At 55.4% G+C, this 18,719-nt stretch overlaps 2 protein-coding genes across 6 annotated transcripts; one reads left to right on the plus strand and one right to left on the minus strand.

The window, feature by feature from the left end:
* Positions 1-843: 843 nt before the first annotated feature.
* RNF40 (ring finger protein 40) lies at positions 844-13,839 on the minus strand. The gene is made up of 20 exons (XM_047780020.1): positions 13,779-13,839; positions 13,467-13,669; positions 12,917-13,084; positions 12,638-12,782; positions 11,399-11,605; positions 10,713-10,834; positions 10,448-10,594; positions 10,277-10,351; positions 9,368-9,487; positions 9,091-9,270; positions 8,745-8,880; positions 7,559-7,680; positions 7,041-7,468; positions 6,838-6,955; positions 6,568-6,717; positions 6,181-6,393; positions 5,976-6,101; positions 4,298-4,438; positions 4,110-4,211; positions 844-2,090 (listed from the first exon to the last, which is right to left on the minus strand). Exons 2-20 carry the CDS (start codon positions 13,596-13,598, stop codon positions 1,914-1,916), a joined length of 3,009 nt encoding a protein of 1,002 aa, XP_047635976.1. The 5' UTR covers positions 13,599-13,669; positions 13,779-13,839; the 3' UTR covers positions 844-1,913.
* Positions 13,840-14,110: 271 nt separating this feature from the next.
* CFAP119 (cilia and flagella associated protein 119) lies at positions 14,111-18,675 on the plus strand. Of its 5 annotated transcripts, none has more exons than XM_047780058.1 (9): positions 14,111-14,599; positions 14,907-14,938; positions 15,269-15,334; positions 15,513-15,682; positions 17,176-17,246; positions 17,341-17,363; positions 17,445-17,695; positions 17,780-17,869; positions 18,444-18,675. In XM_047780058.1, the coding sequence occupies exons 1-9, from the start codon at positions 14,384-14,386 to the stop codon at positions 18,620-18,622; spliced, it is 1,098 nt and encodes a 365-aa protein (XP_047636014.1). In that variant the 5' UTR covers positions 14,111-14,383; the 3' UTR covers positions 18,623-18,675. The 5 variants fall into 5 exon arrangements, with proteins under 5 accessions (XP_047636014.1, XP_047636017.1, XP_047636018.1 ...); XM_047780061.1 differs by lacking the exon at positions 17,341-17,363 and having other exon boundaries at positions 14,116-14,599; positions 17,445-17,531; positions 17,626-17,695; XM_047780059.1 differs by lacking the exon at positions 17,341-17,363 and having other exon boundaries at positions 14,119-14,599; positions 17,415-17,531; positions 17,626-17,695.
* The last annotated feature ends 44 nt before the right edge of the window (positions 18,676-18,719 follow it).

Genomic DNA, 18,719 nt, shown 5'->3' on the forward strand with positions numbered 1-18,719 from the left:
CCCGCGGAAACCTTGGACACCAGGTGGGGCCCGAAAGCAGAAAAGGCTGCGAGTGCTGGCGAAGAAGCGACCGCTAAGACTGCGGGGTCACACAAGGGCGTGACTGTTAACAAGCCGGTGGCCGCTCCTGTGGCCATGGCTCCGATTCCTGCTCCGGCACCAAGCCCGGCCATCACCTGCCAGAGCGCGAGCCCCAGTTCAGTCTCGGTGAAGGCTCCGTCTGCTGACCCGACAGCGCGCTGAAGTTGCAAGCGCCACTCCACACACGTGCCGCAGGACATAGCCAGCGGCTAGCGCAAATAGCAATGAAAGCTGTCACCCATTAAGGTGTCCTGTCTGTCCATCGGAGAGGGAGGGAGCGGGCGAAGCTGTTTGGGGGAGACGGCCTAAAGACTGGGGTCCAGCTCTCTCCTCCCAGGATCTTGCCGTCAGGCGTCAATAGCGGACTACATTTCCCAGGATGCAACTCGAGTTTCCCAGCAGCCCCGCCACCAATGACTGGGGGGGCGTGGCGAGCGCCCCCTACGGCCCCTCGACCCCCAGGACAGGGCCTCCCGAGCTGCAGTAGATCCAGGGACTGTCCGCTTTTAGCCTGAGGAAAACGAAGGGCCAGCTGGCAAAGGATTGACGACGATGCTTTCTCCCCCAAAACATGCCCTTCTCATGGGCCCGGTCTGGGATATGGGACAGCTCTTAGGTCTAAGCAGAGCTAGGTGCTGGGTTTCATCTGCGCAGGCCCTCCAGGTTCAAAGGCCAGACAGGGTAGCGCTGGGAACAAGTTTTAACAGCCAAAATCCGGGACCACATGTAGGGCAGGTTAGCCTGGCTACTCCGACTATAGGCTGAGGTTTGGACGTTTATTCGTAACAATTAACAGCCTATACAAGTCACCTCCAGAACAAGGGCTGTGGGTCTGAGTGGACCCTCGCACCTGTCAGCAGCTCCACCTTCCAGGCGCCTGTAAAATGCCTTCAGAGCCCATGGAGTTTGCTGGGGCCGGCAGCACAGGAAGCACTGTGGGTACAGGCTCAGTCACAGGGTTGTTAGATGAAGCTCTTCTATCTGGAATGATTGGAAGTTGGCCCAGCAGCTAGTGTGTCCCTCCTCCCTCCTGGAAAGTTCTGCCTCCACTGCAGTTAAGGCCACCAGAATGAAAGCAGCGACAAGGGTAAGGACCAGAGGAGTCTAAGGAAGCATGAGGTGGGTTTTAAGTGGGCCGGGGAGTGAGGGGACCAGGAGGGGTCTGATTAGAATAAAAACTGATGATCTTGGTTCAGCACTCCTGAGAGGAGAGCAAGGTGACTGCAGCAGCCTTAGAGCTTCCCAGAGGAAAATGATGGTGCCCCGTTGCCTACCCAGGGGGTGCTCTGTGCACAAGACCAGGACCAAAGAGCACAAGGAACTCCACAGGAGGAAAGCTCTGCCCAGGAGCAGCAGGTGAAGAGTTACCCTGGGCCCCAGGGACCAGTCAGAGCAAGGAGCTAGGGGTCCAGCCCACCCCGATCCTCATTTGTGGGTGTATAAGCAGGTAGTGAGCCTCTCTTGTGTGAGAGGTCACAGCCTGGGGAATTCACCCTTTAGGGCAGGGATGGGCAGTGGAGACAGTGGAAGAAGGGTTAGGACCAGCTTCTAGGAAGTTCCATTGAGTGCTCCGGGCCCCTCATAGCAGGCCCTTCCTGCAGGGAGAGTGCCCCCTAAGCTGTGGCTCTGACCTTGGGGAAAAGGTGGAACTGAGCTTGGCTGATCCCACACCCACTAGCATGCACTGGGGCCTCGGAACCAACTACGTGGGGAGGGGCTGGGCCCATAGGGTCCAGAATGGAGGGTGGGGGCCACTGGATGTGGGGTGAGGAGGGACTGGAGGCACAGCCCCCATAGTCCGTGGGTGTTCCAAAGTCCCCTGAGTTACGAGTTCAGCTGATGTAGACACGGTGGAAGTCGTGGGCACCAAAGGCCGCGTTGCACTTGGGGCACTTCCTCTGTCGGGCCTCATAGCGGCCCCGCACGCACTCGAAGCAGAAAACGTGGAAGCACTTGGTAAGGACTGCATCCTTCTTGCGGGTGTTACAGCAGGGGCAGGTCAACCGCGCCTGGGCCAGGCAAAGGCATCAGCTCGGGAACAATCCTGACACTGCCCAGACCCCAAGCTGACAGCAAGAGGTGCTCCAGACTAAGCCCACCACACAGCAGCTGTATCTAACTCCCCTGCTAGCCCTGGGAGGTGGGGATGAGCACTCTCTGCATGAGGAAACTGAGGTTCAGACACTGAGGTCTCAAAACTGGAAAGCAGCATAGCATGGACTCTAACCTGGTAAGTCATGGCCAGTGGCCACAGGCCCCCTCCTATGGTCGATGACCCCCAAGCTCCAGCCTGAGCTCCTGTGCCCCTCATCTCTTCTCCCCTGGCCTTTGCTGGCCAAAGCCCAATCCTGGCTTAAGCTACCTACTTTCTTTCCACCTGGACCTGCTAAGTGACAGCTGGGCATGGCACTGTCTCTAGAAACTCTGTTCTCAACCCTCAACTGGCTCAGTCCCTGGTGTTGTCCAGAGATCCTACTGTGCGTCCCTGGATTCATTTCTCTTTATGGAGAATTTACAAGTCTCTTCTAGCCTGAAATTTCCCACCTCCCGCCAGGTCTCACCACCTCCACTCCAGACAGGAAATTCCCTCAACTCAGCACTCTCCCCAGCATTCCTCCTCTGCCCTGTTTGAAATCCCAGCCCAGCCGGCCACCTGAGTATCTCACTGGATGCATCGCCTCTTCCCCAGCTCTCAGACCCTACCCATCAGATGGTGACAGGCGTCGCCAGACCCTTCCCTTCTCCCCACCGGCTGCCTCTGCCCCTTCAAGGGCCAAACTGCTTCAACAGGTTGTCTATTTACTGACTCACCCTCCACCCTCTCACTCCAGGAGGTGAGAGTACAGGTGGTCTGACCTCCACCTCCACCCAGGAACCAACCCCACCAAGACTGCCAAGTCCTAGAGGCATCTCTCATCACTTGCTTCATTTGCCCTCTTGGCAGCTCTGACTCAGCTCCCCCTGCCTCCTTGAAACCCTTCCCCAGTCAGCTCCCTCTAGATTGCTCTCCTTCTCCCAAACCACTTCTCTTCCTCTGCCCATCCTTGAAGCTTTGAGGGAATGCGGGAGAACGACCCCTGTTCTGTGTCATGGCACAGACCCTCCCGGGGTGACCACGGTTCTATGTGGCACTGCCACCTCTGCTGCCCACTCCACAAATCCCTGTCCTCCGGACCAGCCCTTTTGCTGTGTGTGCCTTCCTTCCCAGACAGCTTCCCAAGAAGGCCCACAGCCGCCTCATTCTCAACATCCTTAAGACACTGCTCTCTGGTTTAAAACCCTTTGATGTCGCTTTCAGCAACTGTGAAGCTGGGGAGATCCTGGTGGGAGAAGGACATCGGATCTTGTTGATGTCCCAGCCCTTCGAACACCTCCCCCAAAGCCTCTCAATAAAAAGGGCTTGATTCCACCCACCCCACCCAGTGAATACATGAATATGTAAATAAGACTATCTGATGCCTCCACACTGCACAGAGGTTAAGCCCAGCGTCTCTACCTAGTTAACCAAACCCTTCAGGATCTAATGCTGCCCAGCTGCCTTCAGGCTTGTCGCTCACCATAAGGCCCACATTCTGTCTTCCAACTACAGCCGTCCAGCCTCTCTGGAGCACGCCTCTCTCAACTAGGGCCTCCACTGCTCTTCCCTTTGCTGGAACCCTGCTATTGCCATTTCCATGCCTCATGGCCAACCCTGCCTCATCCTTGTTTTCCTTTGTAGGATATTCCTTCCAGGAAGCCTGCTGAGCCTCAGGACTGCTAAGGGTTCCCACAGCCCCTCCGGCCTGCTTATCCTCCAACAGACTGTCAGCTTTAAGAGCTCTGAGACCAAATCTAGTGCCTGGCCCTCCCACACCTAACCAGGCACTCCTAACCAGGCACTCTGCCTGGCATGTAACATATTAGCTGACGCTCCACTATGGGTTTGGCCACGTCTTGCTATCCTAATTCTGGGGTCCCCATGAGAGCGCTCACCAACCCTCACCTGAGCTCCTAGGTCAGCAGAGCACAACCCAGCCCCACAACCCCACCTTGTACTCCTTGATCTCCTCCTGGAGGATTTCATCAGCATCTGCGTAAACCTCCACCTTCCTCTGCTTCTCCAGCTTGCGCCGCAGCCGGGAGATGTCCTCCTGGGGCAGGAGAGGGGCTGGGCTGAGCACAAGGGTCCTCAACCCAAACCACCTGCCCCCACTGCCAGCCCTCACCCCCCACACACCTGAGCCCTCTTGAGGTTGAAGCTTTCCTTCTCACGAGCAGCCCGGCTCTCCGCCAGGCAAGGCTGGATCTCTCGCAGCCGTGTCTGCACATGTTCCAGCTGCACCTTCAGGTCTTCGGCCAGCTGGGCTGCTTCCACAGCCTACGGGGAGGGAGGGGGCACCAGGCGCCTGAGCCTGGGGAGTCCGGCCCCATGGAGCCAGGGCCCCCAGGTGAGGGGGTCGAACATCCAGGGATTCCTGCTCTTGGGATCAAGTCCAGTATCTCCACTGGAGCTGGTGCTGCCTCCGGACCTCTCAACCCTCACCTCCTCCTGTTCTCCCTCATCCCCAACACTGTCAGTTCCTCAGCTGCATGACGCTCTCCTGAAGAGCACAGGGCTCCTCTCTGTTCCCCTCAACTCCCCCTGCACACACACTCCTTTCCTGCCACTCCTCCTAAGCCTCAGCTCAGTGTCCCCTCCCAAGAAAGGCTATATACTATTTTTTTTTTTTTATGCACTTCAGTTTCCTTCATAAAACTTCCTGCCATCTGTAATAATGCTATTTCATCTGTAGGATTCCTGGCTCGCTATCCATCCCTCAAAACTGGAATTCCCGGGAGTTCCCGTGGTGGCTCAGGGGTTAAGGAATCCAACTAGGAACTATGAGATTGTGTGTTCGATCCCTGGCCTCACTCAGTGAGTTAAGGATCTGGCGTTGCTGTGAGCTGTGGTGTAGGGCTGTAGGGCACAGACGAGGCTCGGTTCCCACGTTGCTGTGGCTCTGACGTAGGCCGGCAGCTACAGCTCTGATTAGACCCCTAGCCTGGGAACATCCATATGCCGCGGGGGTAGCCCAAGAAATGGGAAAAAGACAACCCCCCCCAAAAAAAAACCTGGAAGTCCTCACTTCCAGCAGGGCTGTCCTGCTCCCATGAGCCCCCAGCACTGAGTGTAGGTCCTGATATCTCCTGAGGGCATGACTAATACTGTGTAAATGAATGAGCTCAGTGGAGGAGAAAAAGTCCAACAGGGAAAAGTAGATGAAAATCAACATTCATCTTTTTTTTTTTTTCTTTTTGGCCACACCTATGGCACACAGAAGTTCCCAGGCCAGGGATCGAACCTGTGCCACAGCAGTGACAATGCTGGATCCTTAACCCATTGAGCCACAAAGGAACACCTCAGTGTTAACTGCAAGCCTTTACTATGAACTAGAAGAAACCAAGATGGTGACACAGGCCCTTCCTAAGTCTGCTCCCCTCAGAGAAACACCCACCGTGAGTTTGACATTCTAGGTTTCATCCATCCATGTGACAGCGCCACCAGCCCCATCTCACGGCTGGCCAATGCCGCCGTCAGGGAGACCCAGGCCCACATTCCAGTTCTTCTCTTTCTTAAGTAAGTCAACTACCCGCCTGAGCCCGATTCCTCACTTATGAAAGGAGGATGACAACAAACACCACTGTGGGATTATGGTGACACCTAAACGTGACCACTCATAAACGTGACCACTCATGGGATGTTCTGGGCGCAGGGCCTGGAATACAGTGAGTGTTTTGACACGTGAGCCAGGCTGAGAGAGGAAGCAGAGCGGGACTTCAGCCCAGGTGGTCTGCTTGGAGTTCTCTAGACAGAATCACAAAGTGAGGGTGTGAGCCAGCATCCCAGGTCACTGTACCTTCACGTACAGCCTCACCTTCCTCTTGTTGAGCTCCAGGGCCTGGCTGCGCAGCGTCAGCTCCTTCTCTACACCCCCAAGGCTGCCCTGCAAGGCCCGCTCTTTTTCCTCCAGCTTCTGCACCGTCAGCAGCTGGGCATCCACCTGAGGGCAGGGGTGGGGACTCAGTGCTGGGGCATCCCTGCCTCTCCAGCTCCACTTTCCCAGCCCATGGCAAGCTTACCTGAGACTTGAGGCCAAGAACCTGCTCGCCCAGCTCATCCTTCTCCTCCCGCAGCAGCTTATGAATCTGGTTGGCCTTGATCCGCTCAGACATCAGCTTGAAGTTGGCATCGTCCTTTTCCCGCAGCTGCTGCAGCAGCCGCCCATTCTGCTCCTGCATGTCCTCAAAAGCCTGGCCTGTCACATCCATCTCGGACAGCAGAGCCTCCTCCTCCTGCAGCAAGTGGGCAAGGGCAAGAGGGAATGTGGCAGAGGGACAGGACAGCGGGGAAACCAGAGGAACACACAGCTGACCGAGGAACCACTGAGCGAATGCAGGCTGTGTACTACAACAAGAAGTTTGGAGAATTCCAACATTTAGAGGCAAGGGGACCAGAGGGGGTCACACCTGCTTGGTGGCACCCAACTTGCGCTGCAGATGTTCTATCTGCTCCTCTGCCTGACGAATGCGCCGCAAGGCATCCTCATCGGCGATCTTCTTGCTCTCCCTCCGATCCCTCTCCTCTAGTTCCCGGATCCGGCTCCGCAATTCGTCGACCTATCAGCACCAGAGGAGGGAGCTCTTCTATCCCAGCTGCTGCACCCCTAGGGCTCCACTCTGGTCTGAACCCCCTGAGGCAGCTTCTCTGCGCGTCCCACAGGCCCTACCTGCCCTCACCTCAGCCTTGGCCTTGCGTTCGGCTGCCATGAGCTGCACCTTATCCCGCTGCTCCTTGGGCGCGGACTTATACATGTCCAGCAGCAGCTTCATCTCCTTCTGACTTTCCTGGGCCTTCCTGGGGGGGTACAGGAGGAAGCCTTGGTGAGTAGGGTTGGAGGCCACTGGGCAGCAGTGGGAAGGAGAAAGGAGGAGGGCCTCACTTGAGCTCTGCGCGGAGACCTTTGAGGAGTTCTGACTCCTTCCTCTTGGCCTCCTCCACCTTGGCCTTCTCCCGATCAGCCCGGGAGAGTGCTGAGGCCACAGATGGGGGTCCCAGGCCCGGCCCTTCACGTTCCCGAAGCTCCCGCTTGGGCCTGGCCTCGGGTTCTCGGCCCCGGGAGGAGGGGCCCTGGGCCCCGGGGGTCAGGGCCTGGGCTTCTTCCTCCGGGGGGCCCAAGTCTTCCTTTTTCGCCGAGGAGGTAGTAATAGTGGTGCCAGGCATTGAAGCCACCTCCTTTCTGGTGTCAGGGGCAACAACAGGGCTTGGGCCACCTTCTTCTTTCCCTGGGGCTGGGGTGCTGAGGCCGGAGTCCTCTGGGTGGCCCAGGGTGGGGATGGAGTGGGTAGAGCCACTGGCCTGGGCCCGGAGCTGCAAAGCAGAGAGAGAACAGGGATGGGGGAGGGCGACAATGCTTACTGGCATGTAGCCACAGCTTTTCCCAGGCAGCCCTCTCCTCACCTTGGCGATCTCAGCCTGCACTTCCCGCAGCTTCCGCTTGTATCGCTGGGCGTCCCCCTTTAACTGGTGGTTGTGGTTTTGGAGGCTGCTGATCAGGTGGCGCATCTCCCTGTTGATGGGCCCTGGAAGAGAACAGGCACCAAGGGACTGGCTAGGAGCCCAACCAGTGGCAGAGGTGGCAGGGCCAGAGCCGTCACGCCCATTACAAAGGAGAGGAAAACCAAAGCCTTAGGAAGAATGTGATCTCGGAGTTGCCGTTGTGACTCAGTGGTAATGAACCCAACTAGGATCCATGAGGACATGGTTTCAGTCCCTGGCCTCGCTCAGTGGGTTAAGGATCCGGTGTTGCTGTGAGCTGTGGTGTAGGTTGGAGACGCAGCTTGGATCTGGCGTGGCTGTGGTGTATGCTGGAGGCTACAGCTCCAATTGGACTCCTAGCCTGGGAAGCTCCATATGCCGTGGGTATGGCCCTAAAAAGCAAAAAAAAAAAAAAAAAAAAAAGAAAAAAGACGACGACGACAAAGAATGGGATCTCATCAAATAACTGAAGGAAATTCACTGAAAGGTAACCCGACGCTGCCTATGTGTTATTTCTGCTACTGCAGACTTTCAAAATATTTCCAAATTTCCTTTAAAGGAACACAACTAACTGTAAATTCACAAAAGTAAATTAATCCACTTCTTCTAGCTTTTCTAACAAATGTCATCTTCTTAGTTACATTTCCCTGACCTTTCTCCCAACACTTCGTATCTTCCCGCCCTGTTTTATTCTTCTTGGCGTATCTGTCGTCACCTCACACACACGTGCAAGTACCCCACATCTGCTGTCTCTTCCCCACTACGACATGCTCCACAACAGTGGGGATTCCTTGTGTTTTGTTCCCTGGCATAACCCCAAAGCCTCGAACTGGGCCTGGCTCCTAGGTGGTCTTCGTTAATCTCTGTTTCTCAGAGCGGCGCCAGAGGACCACGGAAGGAGCTGAGCGCGCCTGTTCTGGCTGCGTCTGCTCCACCAGCCATCTCAGCCGGCTGTAAGCCGGGGGGTGTGGTCCCTGTTTTCCACAGGAAGGTGAGGCTCTGTCAAATGATGGGGCTTAACCTCTTGCACCTGGATGAGCATCTGGCCACACACCAGGGCCCAGCAATCCCAGATAAGGCCCCACCTCGACCCGCCCCCACCACATACCCGCCTGCTCGTTGGCCGCCAGGTTCTGTTCAAACTCGATGCGCAGCATCTCGTACTCCTTGCGTACCTGGGCCAGAGTGTCCTCCAGCTGGATGACCTCTGTGCGTAGCTTCTTCTGTAGCCCCAGCTCATCGCTCTGTGGGTGGAGGCATCAAGGACCCCCACAGCCCCTTAGCTCCTGGCAAGCCTGCCCCACCCCAGCTCAGGCCTCAGTGGCAAGGAAGGATGGATTCCCAAGGGACCCCTAACAGGCACACAGGGCTCCTGACACCCTTGACCCAGGAACAACTTGACCCTAATGGTCCGGCCCTTACCCTCATCCCCTGGCCCCGTTCCAAGGGCATACCTCCATGTGCTCAATGTGCCTCAGGTGGGAATTCTTGGTGGCCAGCAGCAGCCCCCGGGCCTCATCGAGCTGGGTCTTCACTTGCAGAGACTCGTTGTAGAGCAGTGAGAACTGGGCCTGCAGCATTCGGTACTCCCCTGTCTCCCGCACCACCTCCTCAGGAAGGCTCCGCAGGGCCACCTACAGGCAGGGATGGCCAAAGGCCATCAGTGAGGGGACTCAGAGCTCAGCCCCTACTCAGCAGGCTCAGGCCCTCCCAGCCCCCAACACAGCTCACCTTGAGACGCTCATTGGTCCGCACAGCCCCTTGAAGTTCGGCCTGCAGCTTCTCTAGCTCTGCCATGCGGCTATTGGCCAATTCCTGGTTTTCCTCCAACTCCGCATTCAGCATCTCAAACTGTGGAGTGGGAAGGGCCGTGAGAGGCAGGCCAGGCCAGGTTGATGCTTTGCTCATATCCCCCACCACGTCCCCCACCCAGGCTCCCCTCTGTAGAGCGGTGATGTATTCTGAAGCGCCAGGAAACAAGCCAGATCAGGAGCTTTCCCAAGGGCTCCCAGGCAAATGGGAGAAAATGTAATAGTGCGTGGTCAGTGCTGGGAACCTGGTCAGTGCTGGGAACCTGTAACTTGCAGGGCTCACAGAAGCCGTCCTGGAAGACCCAAAGAGGAAGCCGGGTCGAGGGAAACAGGACACAGTGACCCCCGCAGCAACAAGAGAAGGTGGCAATGACCAAGAGTTAAGAGCAAAAGCAAGACAAGGAATGAGACAGTGACAGCGAGGCCCTTTCTGGGCCACACAGCTGAGAATACCAGGTGACTTCAACATTCCCCACGTCTCTTTGCTAAGTGGTACTTTTTCTCTGCAGTACTTTAAACCAACTGATGTACTAGTTTACCTACTTCTTATCAGTTCCCCCAATTAGGACCCAAGTTCCACAAAAGACTTTTGTCTATTTTGTTCTCCAGTGTGCCTGCTTTGAAGCACAGTACCCAGTGCTTCACTGGGTTCGGCAATTATTTACTGAATACACATGTGAGAGCAGGAAATGAGGCAGCGTGAGTGACAGGAAAAGTCCTCAGGGACCACAGCTGGACGTCTGTCCTTAACCTTGAGGAGAATCTCAATGATGCAGTAGAGAAGGGGTGGGGGGTGGGGGGTGGGGGTAGGGAGAAAGCTGCTGCTCACCTTCTGCATGCTGAGTGTGATCTGGCCCCCCTGGAAGCCCGAGGAGCTCCCAGACACGTAGTAGCCAGAGTTGAGCTGTGGAGAGAAGAGAGACAGATGGGGGTGGAAGAGAGGAGCCCAGGCCCCAAGTACCTTGCACTGGCTCCAAATGACCCTGTGCCTGAGCCCCACCTGCTCCAAGGCCTCCGCCAGGTGCTTATTAAGCTTTTGCTCACGCTTCCGCAACTTCTCAATGTCCCACTGCAGGTCTTCTACTGTCGTCTCCATCTCCAGCACTTTGGTCTCTGCAGATGTCACTTTATCCTGGAGCTCAGAGTACTAGGAACAATGATGGGGACAGATGCTCAGATGAGAGACTTGGCTGAGATCCTTGGGTGGCTATGTAATCCAAACCCTGCCCTGGTTCTAATCCCACCCCCAAAGGCCCAACTCCTACCTCCAACGAGATGCGGTGGTGCTTTTCCTGCAGCTGGGTGGCCAAGTCCTGCAGCCGCCGGTTCTCACGGCCCAGCTCCCGGGTGCGCGCCCGAGCCGCCTCACCGGGGGGCTCACTGTCCCCTGAAAAGGCAGAGCTCGGGTAAGAGCCAAGTCCAGTGCAATGGGGCAAAGTACTAACTCATTCTGGAGTCTGCTATGTGCCCAGTGTCATCCACCAGCTGTCTTGCCATTTTCTCATAACAAAGCCAGGGATCTTTATACCCACTGTACAAAGGAGGAAACCGGCTCAGAGAGGAGTGCCATCTGCCCAGAACACCCAGGCTGGACTGACAGGACTGAGGCTGGGAGAAGTCAGTCTGCCTGAAAAGCCTGGGCACTTGCTGCCACGTCTTGCGGATCAGCACTGGACACTAAGGCTTGTGCGAAGTGCTCCCATGAGGTCTCTAGCCACGAGGTGGGTAGCCCCTCCAGCCATCAACAACTCCTCTCACCATCTCTCCAGAGCTCACCTCCAGGAAGCCAAGCCAGAGGCCCCATCTACCACCTGAGCCTTCCTCTGAGAACATGGCTCATTTACTCCTTGGGGAACCGTGGCTGCCTCGGGGCCAGGGGTATTGAGGAGGGGATACCATGAAGGTGCAAATGGGGATGGACATCTCTGGGATGGGGTCACCAAGAACTAACCTCGGCTGTATACTCGCTGACAGAGTTCCTCCACCCGGCGCTGCAGGCGGTCTGAGGCCTCCACGACGCGGGATACAGCTGCCTTGGAGAACTCCATGCGACCCTGAAGCTGCAGCTCCACCTCCTCACTACTGCTGGCACCCAGGGCCACCACGAAAGCCAGGGCTGGCTCACTGAGCGGGGGCCGCAGCTGCATTGGCAGGGGCTCTACAAGGGATGGACAGACCCCCATCAGGATAGCAGCAATAGTTACCATCACTCTGTACCAAGCTCCAGATGGAGCCCTTCAGCTACGGCTCACTGAATCAGCACAACTAATGCCTGCAGCACTACATTATCCCCATCTTAAAAAGGCAACAACTGGAGTTCCCATCGTGGCGCAGCGGAAATGAATCCAACTAGGAACCATATAGGAACCATAAGGTTGAGAGTTTGATACCTGGCCTCGCTCAGTGGGTTAAGGATCCGGCATTGCCGTGAGCTGTGGTGTAGGTCGCAGATGCCGCGTGGATCTGGCATTGCTGTAGCTCCAATTGGACCCCTAGCCTGGAAACCTCCATGTGCCGTGGGTGTGGCCCTAAAAATCAAAAAAAAAAAAAAAAAAAAAGGCAACGACTGAGGTTCCAGGAGGTAATTTCCTCAAGGACGGAGAGCTTCCAAACATTTCCTCAGAAATGCCTTCTCTGCCTTCCCAAACTAAATTAGTGCACACATACCAATTCCCATTCAGGAGCCCTTCTGCTTTTATGTGTGTGTGTGGTTTACAAGTCACTTTCACCCTAATAACTAAAGCAGTGCTTCTTTTCCTTTTTTTTTTCCCCAGCCACACCCATGGCATGCAAAAGTTCCCAGGCCAGGGTTCGAACCCATCCACACAGTGACAGTGCCAATCCTTAACCCACTGAGCCACCAGGGAACTCCCAGTAATTTTTTTTTAACTATCTCTGTCTCCTCCAAATCTACAACAGTGCCAAGTACACAGGCATAATGACAAATAGATGTAATACTTTTAAAACATGAATTGTACTCTTAACCAAGTCATTCAGATTCCAAAGTCTCTGTTCTTATCCACTGTGATTTGCTGCCCAAATATAAAATCAATTGTGTGTGTGTGTGTGTGTGTGTGTGTGTGTGTGTGTAGGCAGGGAATTCAGCAGCCTGATTATCAAGATCCTTTCCTCTCCAGGACCTTTCCCAGAACTTAATTAAGCTTCCTAGATCCTAGGGTTCTGGCCCTACCCCTCAGCTCCGATGTTCCTGGCTCTGTGAGAGGGGTCTCATCACGCGTCGGCCCTTCCTGGGTCCCAGGCGCCGGCTCTGTCCCTGAAGACAGCTCCCCCTGGCTCTCATGGTGTCGGAGAAGGGCTTCCACAGTTTCATCCAGCTGAAGGGAGAAAGCACCAAAAATGTTAGGAATCCTTCAGGTGCTTCCTAGCATGATACTCCCTTTCTAACAGAGAAGTCTGAGAACTGGCAGCTGGATCAAAGCCCGGTCTTGCAAAGGAGAGGAGCATCCACCTGGGCCCAGTAGCGATTGACAATGAGGAGTGTGGCATCATCTGTAGCCTGCCTCTTCTCCAGTTTCTCAATTCGTTCTCGGAGTTCGTCTTCACAAGCCTGTCTCTGTTCCAATCGCTCTGCTAGTTTCTTGTTTTTGAACTGCAGAACCTTCAGGTCCATCTCCTCCTACCAAGGAAACAGAGGGGCCGAGGAGAGAGAGGGTCAAGAAGGGCCCAAGAAACCAATCAGAGAAAGAGACAAAGGAAAGCAGATAGAACGGATGTGAGAGGGGAGCAGACTGCTAACAGGACATACAGAAGCTCAGACACCCACGGAGGAAGCGTCTTGTTTGTAAGGAGCGTCACGTTCTGCTCCTGCCTCTTTCTACCTGAAGTCTGACATGTCACACGCCCTCTGGGAACCTGTTTGCCTATCTTCGAGGGGAAGGCAGACATCATGTCCTAGGTTTCCTTCAACAGAATGCTCTGTAAAGTGGATCTTGCTAAACTTGGGGAACTGGGAAAACGGTTCTGGGAAGTTGGGCGGGCTGGGGCAGGAGCCCACGAACCGTGGAAGAGATGCCCCCAAGACGAATGGGCTCTATAAGCGTGGTTGTTGTCTTCTCCTCGCGGTTCAGCTTCTTCTCTGGGGGTCCCGAGCCCCCATCGCCGGCGGCGCGTTTGTTGCCGGGCCCAGACATGGCCGCGGCGGCGAGGAGCGGCCCCCGGTCTCTCGAGGACGTCAGGCAGGCGGACTCGGCACTTCCGTCACCTGCAGAAGACAGAGAGTACAGCTGTGGAAGGGGACGGAGGTCCACAGCCACGAGCCTACCCCCGCACACAGCTGCCGGACCCCGCCCCGCCGGCCCCGGGCCCCTCACCAGCAGCAGGATCAGCCTAGCGCCGCCATCTTGGACCTCACCGGACGTCACTGGGCACCCCCGCCCCCCAGGGCACCCCCGCCCCCCAGCGCAGAGCGCAGGCGCCAGAGGCAGCGCCGGATGTGGCGAAATCTTCTCCAGTTCCTGTTTCTATTGGTTGTGCTTTGTCCCTCCTCTTGCGTCCGTTTGGTTTCTTTCTGAACACCTCCTCTTTCTCTCAGTGATTGGCCGGTAGGCAGTTGCCATGGTAACTGACAACACACTTCCACTCCGCAGTCCTAATAACGCCGCCTGCCTCAGATTAACAACTTCGAAGAGAGGGCACCGGGGCGGGGTTTGCATCTTATTATGCATGCGCATTCTCTTCTCACAGTTTTGCGAGCACGGTACACTTTCTCCCTTCCTACTGGATCCTCCTTAGCAACGGTCACCGTTGAGACGGAGGGACGCCCCCAGCCGATTGGCTGTACCCGGCCTCTCTGCAGCGTAGATTGGCTGAAGCGTCGATAAGGGCCAGGCCTTGGCAGTCGCCGCCCGAGATCTGCTGTCCCAGAACCGAGGCAGGATAAAGACGGTGGGGACCCGCGACACAGAGGAGCGACCAGATGATCCGCCGGAAGTCCAGCCAATTCCGGCGACTGAAAAGGCGGTCGGAGCTGGACCAGCACTCCGAACTGCGGCGAGAACATGAGAAAGACCATGAGAAAGACCTCAGCTCGTTGGTTGAATCGGCCAAGAGGATGGGAACAGGAGTGCGGACCGAGTCAGGGACCGTGACCTCAGTGGATGCGAATGAAGATCCTGCAGCCAACTTGTTCCCGGTGAGGACAGGTCAGAGTGGTCTGCTCATGAATGTTTATAAAAGGGCTCCCAGGCAGGGGGCCGTTTGTTTCCCGGGCTGCCTTGATGAAGAGGCAGGCTTGTGTGACCCTGCTTGTCAATACGCTCATGAATAGTACTTAGGGATCGCCGAAGCCTAGCCCGCCGGTATTGCTAGTACATAGTCTTTAAGATGAGAAGGCAAGGTATCGCGTTGTTAGACCACCAGAGATTCACCAAGGGCAAAGAACCACGGGCCAGGACTAACAACGCAGCTCTGCCTTTCCCAATCCGCTTTCTCTCCCGCAGCCGCCGCTACCCCAGCCCCGGATCTGCATATGGTGAGTGTGAAAAGCTTTGAGGGAAAGTTACCCTTCACACTTGTATTATTCCTTTAGCGCTTCCCTAACGAGCCTGTCAAACAGCGACGGAATTCCCATTTTACAGACAAGGAGACTGAGGCCCAGAGATACAATTACCCAAGATGACTATAAGCCAGGTCTCCCGCTGCCCCAGTGACTTTGTTATAAAGTTACACAGCGAGTTAGTGGAAGAGCCAAACCTCTTAACTCAGGTCTCTTGCTTCCCAGTCCAATGCTCTAGCCATCATAGCCTTGTCCTAAGACTAATGCATAATGGCCAACACCTTTTCCCCTCTTTTCCTATGATAGGAAGTACCTCGACATCCATTCCATGCAGAGGCTGGAGAAGACAACCAACGTTGAGGAGATGAGGGAGTATGGCGGGGAGCAGGGACAGGAAGAATAACTGGCTCTTGGAGAAGGCTGAGGCGGTGGGCTGGGAGGGCATGAGGAATGCCTGGCTCCAAAGCACCTTGTGACTTAGTGTGGGGTGGTGAAGGGAGATGAAGGGAGACTCTAGTTGCCACTCATTCCTTCCTCTCTCCTTCCCAAGGGTGCTGGCTGAGTTGTTGGGGCTCAGCCGTCCTAAGCAGAACCTGCGAGATGCCATCACCCTGGACCTCTTCTCCCATATACTCATCTTCTGCCGCCAGCAGGGCTTCTCACTGGAGCAGACATCAACAGCTTGTGCCCTGCTCCAAGATCTTCACAAGGCCTGTATCGGTAAGAGGAGAGGCTACCCGAGAGTTCGAGTCCAGGGCAGAGGAGGAGGATGGCACAAGTGACCAGGGGAGTCAAAGCAGGATTACCACCTGAAACCATGGTTCTGACATTACTAGGAGTATCATCACACACAACTTATCTCACCTTTCAAATCCTCCATTTCCTATTTTTTTTTTTTTTTCTTTTAAGCGCTACTCCCATGGCATGCGGAAGTTCCCAGGTTAGGGGTCAAATCGGAGCTACAGCTGCCAGCCTACATACACCTCAGCCACAGCAATGCCAGATCCTTAACCCAGAGTGGGGCCAGGGATCGAATGTGCATCCTCCTGGATACTAGTTGAGTTCATTACCACTGAGCCACAACGGTAACTCTCTATTTCCTTATTTCTTTCTTTTCTTTTTTTTTTTTGTGCTTCTTAGGGCCGCACCCGCGGCATATGGAGGTTCCCAGGCTAGGGGATCTAATTAAAGCTACAGCTGCCAGCCTACACCACAGCCACAGCAATGCCAGATCCGAGCCGTGTCTGCAACCTACACCGCAGCTCATGGCAGTGCTATATCCTTAACCCACTGAGCAAGGCCAGGGATTGAACCCACAACCTCATGGTTCCTAGTCGGATTCATTTCTGCTGTGCCACAACAGGAACTCCTATTTCCTTTTTTATTTATTTATTATTTTTTTCATTTGTTTTTGTCTTTGTGCCTTTTCTAGGGCCACTCCCACGGCATATGGAGGTTCCCAGGCTTGGGGTCGAATCGGAGCTGTTGCCGCTGGCCTACGCCAGAGCCACAGCAATATGGGATCCAAGCTGGATCTGCGAGCTACACCACAGCTCACGGCAACGCCGGGTCCTTAACCCACTGAGCGAGGCTGGGAATTGAACCCTCAACCTCGTGGTTCCTAGTCGGATTCGTTAACCACTGCGCCACGACGGGAATTCCTATTTCCTTATTTCTAATAAGGATATAGCAATAACATTATGAAACTGTTCTGAGAAATAGCATATGTGATATATGTAAATATATGTGCATGGTGTTCCGTGAAATAACTCCTGCTTTATTCCTGGAACTGATTTCCTACAGAATGTTTAACAAGACTTAAAATTATGTATTTCTTGGCTTGTTGTAGGTCAATCTGACCAGAATATAAGTGTATTAAGGGCAGGACCTCCTCTTGATCGGGGCCTAGAGCAGTACACAGTGGGTACTCAATATTTGCTGCCTAGATCTGGCTACTTCTAAAGCTTCTGCTCAGGAGTTCCCTGGTGGCTCAGCAGGCTCAGGATCCGGCATCACCACTGTGGCTCAGGTCACAGCTATGGTGCGGGTTCACTCCCTGGCCCTGGAACTTCTGCATGCCGCAGGCACAGCCAACAATGTAAACACTAGAAAAAAATTAAGCTCATGCTCGATAGGTGGCTTTTGGGTGAGTAAAATGAACGAATGGTTATCTGGGAGGGGGCCTCACCGTCACCTCTTGCTTTCCCTCCCAGCAACTCCGTTGGGCAACGTGGAGGAATGTTACCGCTACTTCACCAGCGTTCTTTTTTGCCACGGAGTCAGGGTCAGTTGCCCTGGAACGGGAGGGTCACTTTACCCCAGACAAGGGCTAGCCTAGTCCACCACCCTCTCTCACACCCGGCTCTTTCCTGCCCCAGATGGCCGGGCACTTGCAGAAAAGGTGAGGGCTTCCGGGGTGGTCAGTCCCCTAACCTCCCGGGCATCCCCACAGCGGCCCCCCTTCAGTATCAACCTCTTTAAGGAGGAACAGCTGCTGGCCCTGGCCGATTATGTGGTCAACACCTACTTCCGCCACTTCAAGCTCTACAAGTATGTCTTCACACCCCAGGTACGGGGCCGTGGGCTCCAAGAGGCTCCTCCTCGCCCCCTTTCCCGCACTGCGGTGTCCTCCTCTCAGACACCGTCTTCCTCCCTCTTCCCAGGTGCGGCTGGATCTCTCTTTGACTTACATGGGGCTACAGCCACCCAGGCTCTGGCCAGAGGATGAGACGGGTAAGAGAGGAGGCCGAGGGCCAGGGCCGGACTGCGCTGCGGCTGTTGCCGCAGCCGCAGCCTCCTCCTGCTTCCGACTTACAGAGAAAGAGGAGGGCGAAGAAGTGGAGGAGCCGGCAGCCAGCCCACAGGAGGAGGAACCGGAAGCGGGGGTTCAGCCAGAGCAAGAGCCAAGTGAGGACCCAGAGGGCTTAGGGTCCCATGTGACTTTGGGCAGGTGTAAAAGGAAGGGTTTAGACCACATCAGGACTTCAGACTTTTTTACTCATGGTGCCCTTTTCTCCACATTTCCCCAGGCAGTAAGTCCAAGGTGGCTGCTGGGGGTGAGGCAGGAGCTCCAGAAAAGGATTCTAAAACCAATGATAGTAATGGGGCCAGCTCACATTTGGCAATGCTATATGCAGGCAGGTCCTTTTTAAGCATTTTACATATATTAGCCCATTTAATCCTCTCTCAAGAGCTGCTGTCACAATCCACATTTGACACAGGAGGAAACCCAGGCAAGCAAAGGCTAAATCACCTGCCTGAGGCCACACGGCTCCTAAGAAGCAATCAGAAAGCGCAGCAGAGCCCCTCTGCCCGTCTTTCCCTCACAGAAGGCCTAGCTGACATTTCCTGAGCTGAAGCCACACTGCCATCTGTGTAGCCCCCAGGGGCACCCTGGAAGTTGTGTTTGCTTGGCTGGGAGCAATCCCGCAGCCCCAGGCAGCATCTCTCCTGACCTGCCCCTTTTGCCCTGCCCCTGCAGGCCAGCTTTCCATCCTCCGAACCTACATCAAGACCCAGGTGAACAAGGAGCTGGAGCAGCTCCAAAAACTCGTGGAGGAGCGGCTCAAGGCCAGTGAGGAAAGGCTCAGCAGCAAGCTGACCGCACTCGAGCGCCCCCTCCAGCCCCCTCCAGGGAAAGGCAAGAACAAGACCAAGTGACCCTCAGTGTTTTCCCCAATAAAGGCCTGGGCCAGAGTGGGCCCCCACCCCCACCCATCCCCTCCTGAGCACCTGCTGGGCTTCCGTGCCGAAGCCA

This window comes from Phacochoerus africanus, chromosome 5 (genome assembly GCF_016906955.1).
Source record: "Phacochoerus africanus isolate WHEZ1 chromosome 5, ROS_Pafr_v1, whole genome shotgun sequence".
NCBI lineage: Eukaryota > Metazoa > Chordata > Mammalia > Artiodactyla > Suidae > Phacochoerus > Phacochoerus africanus.

Bases quoted from the DNA above. Each gene is read 5' to 3' on its own strand.
- RNF40 (XM_047780020.1), bottom strand. From the start codon at position 13,598: ATGTCTGGGCCCGGCAACAAACGCGCCGCCGGCGATGGGGGCTCGGGA. The intron at 10,352-10,447 runs GTGGGGCTCAGG...TTCTCTCCACAG, and splicing joins TGGCGGAGGCCTTGGAGCAG to CTCAACTCTGGCTACTACGT. The intron at 6,956-7,040 runs GTGAGGCCCTCC...GTACCCCCCCAG, and splicing joins GGTCTCCGCGCAGAGCTCAA to GAAGGCCCAGGAAAGTCAGA.
- CFAP119 (XM_047780058.1), top strand. From the start codon at position 14,384: ATGATCCGCCGGAAGTCCAGCCAATTCCGGCGACTGAAAAGGCGGTCG. The intron at 14,939-15,268 runs GTGAGTGTGAAA...TTCCTATGATAG, and splicing joins CAGCCCCGGATCTGCATATG to GAAGTACCTCGACATCCATT. The intron at 17,247-17,340 runs GTCAGTTGCCCT...TTCCTGCCCCAG, and splicing joins TTTTTTGCCACGGAGTCAGG to ATGGCCGGGCACTTGCAGAA.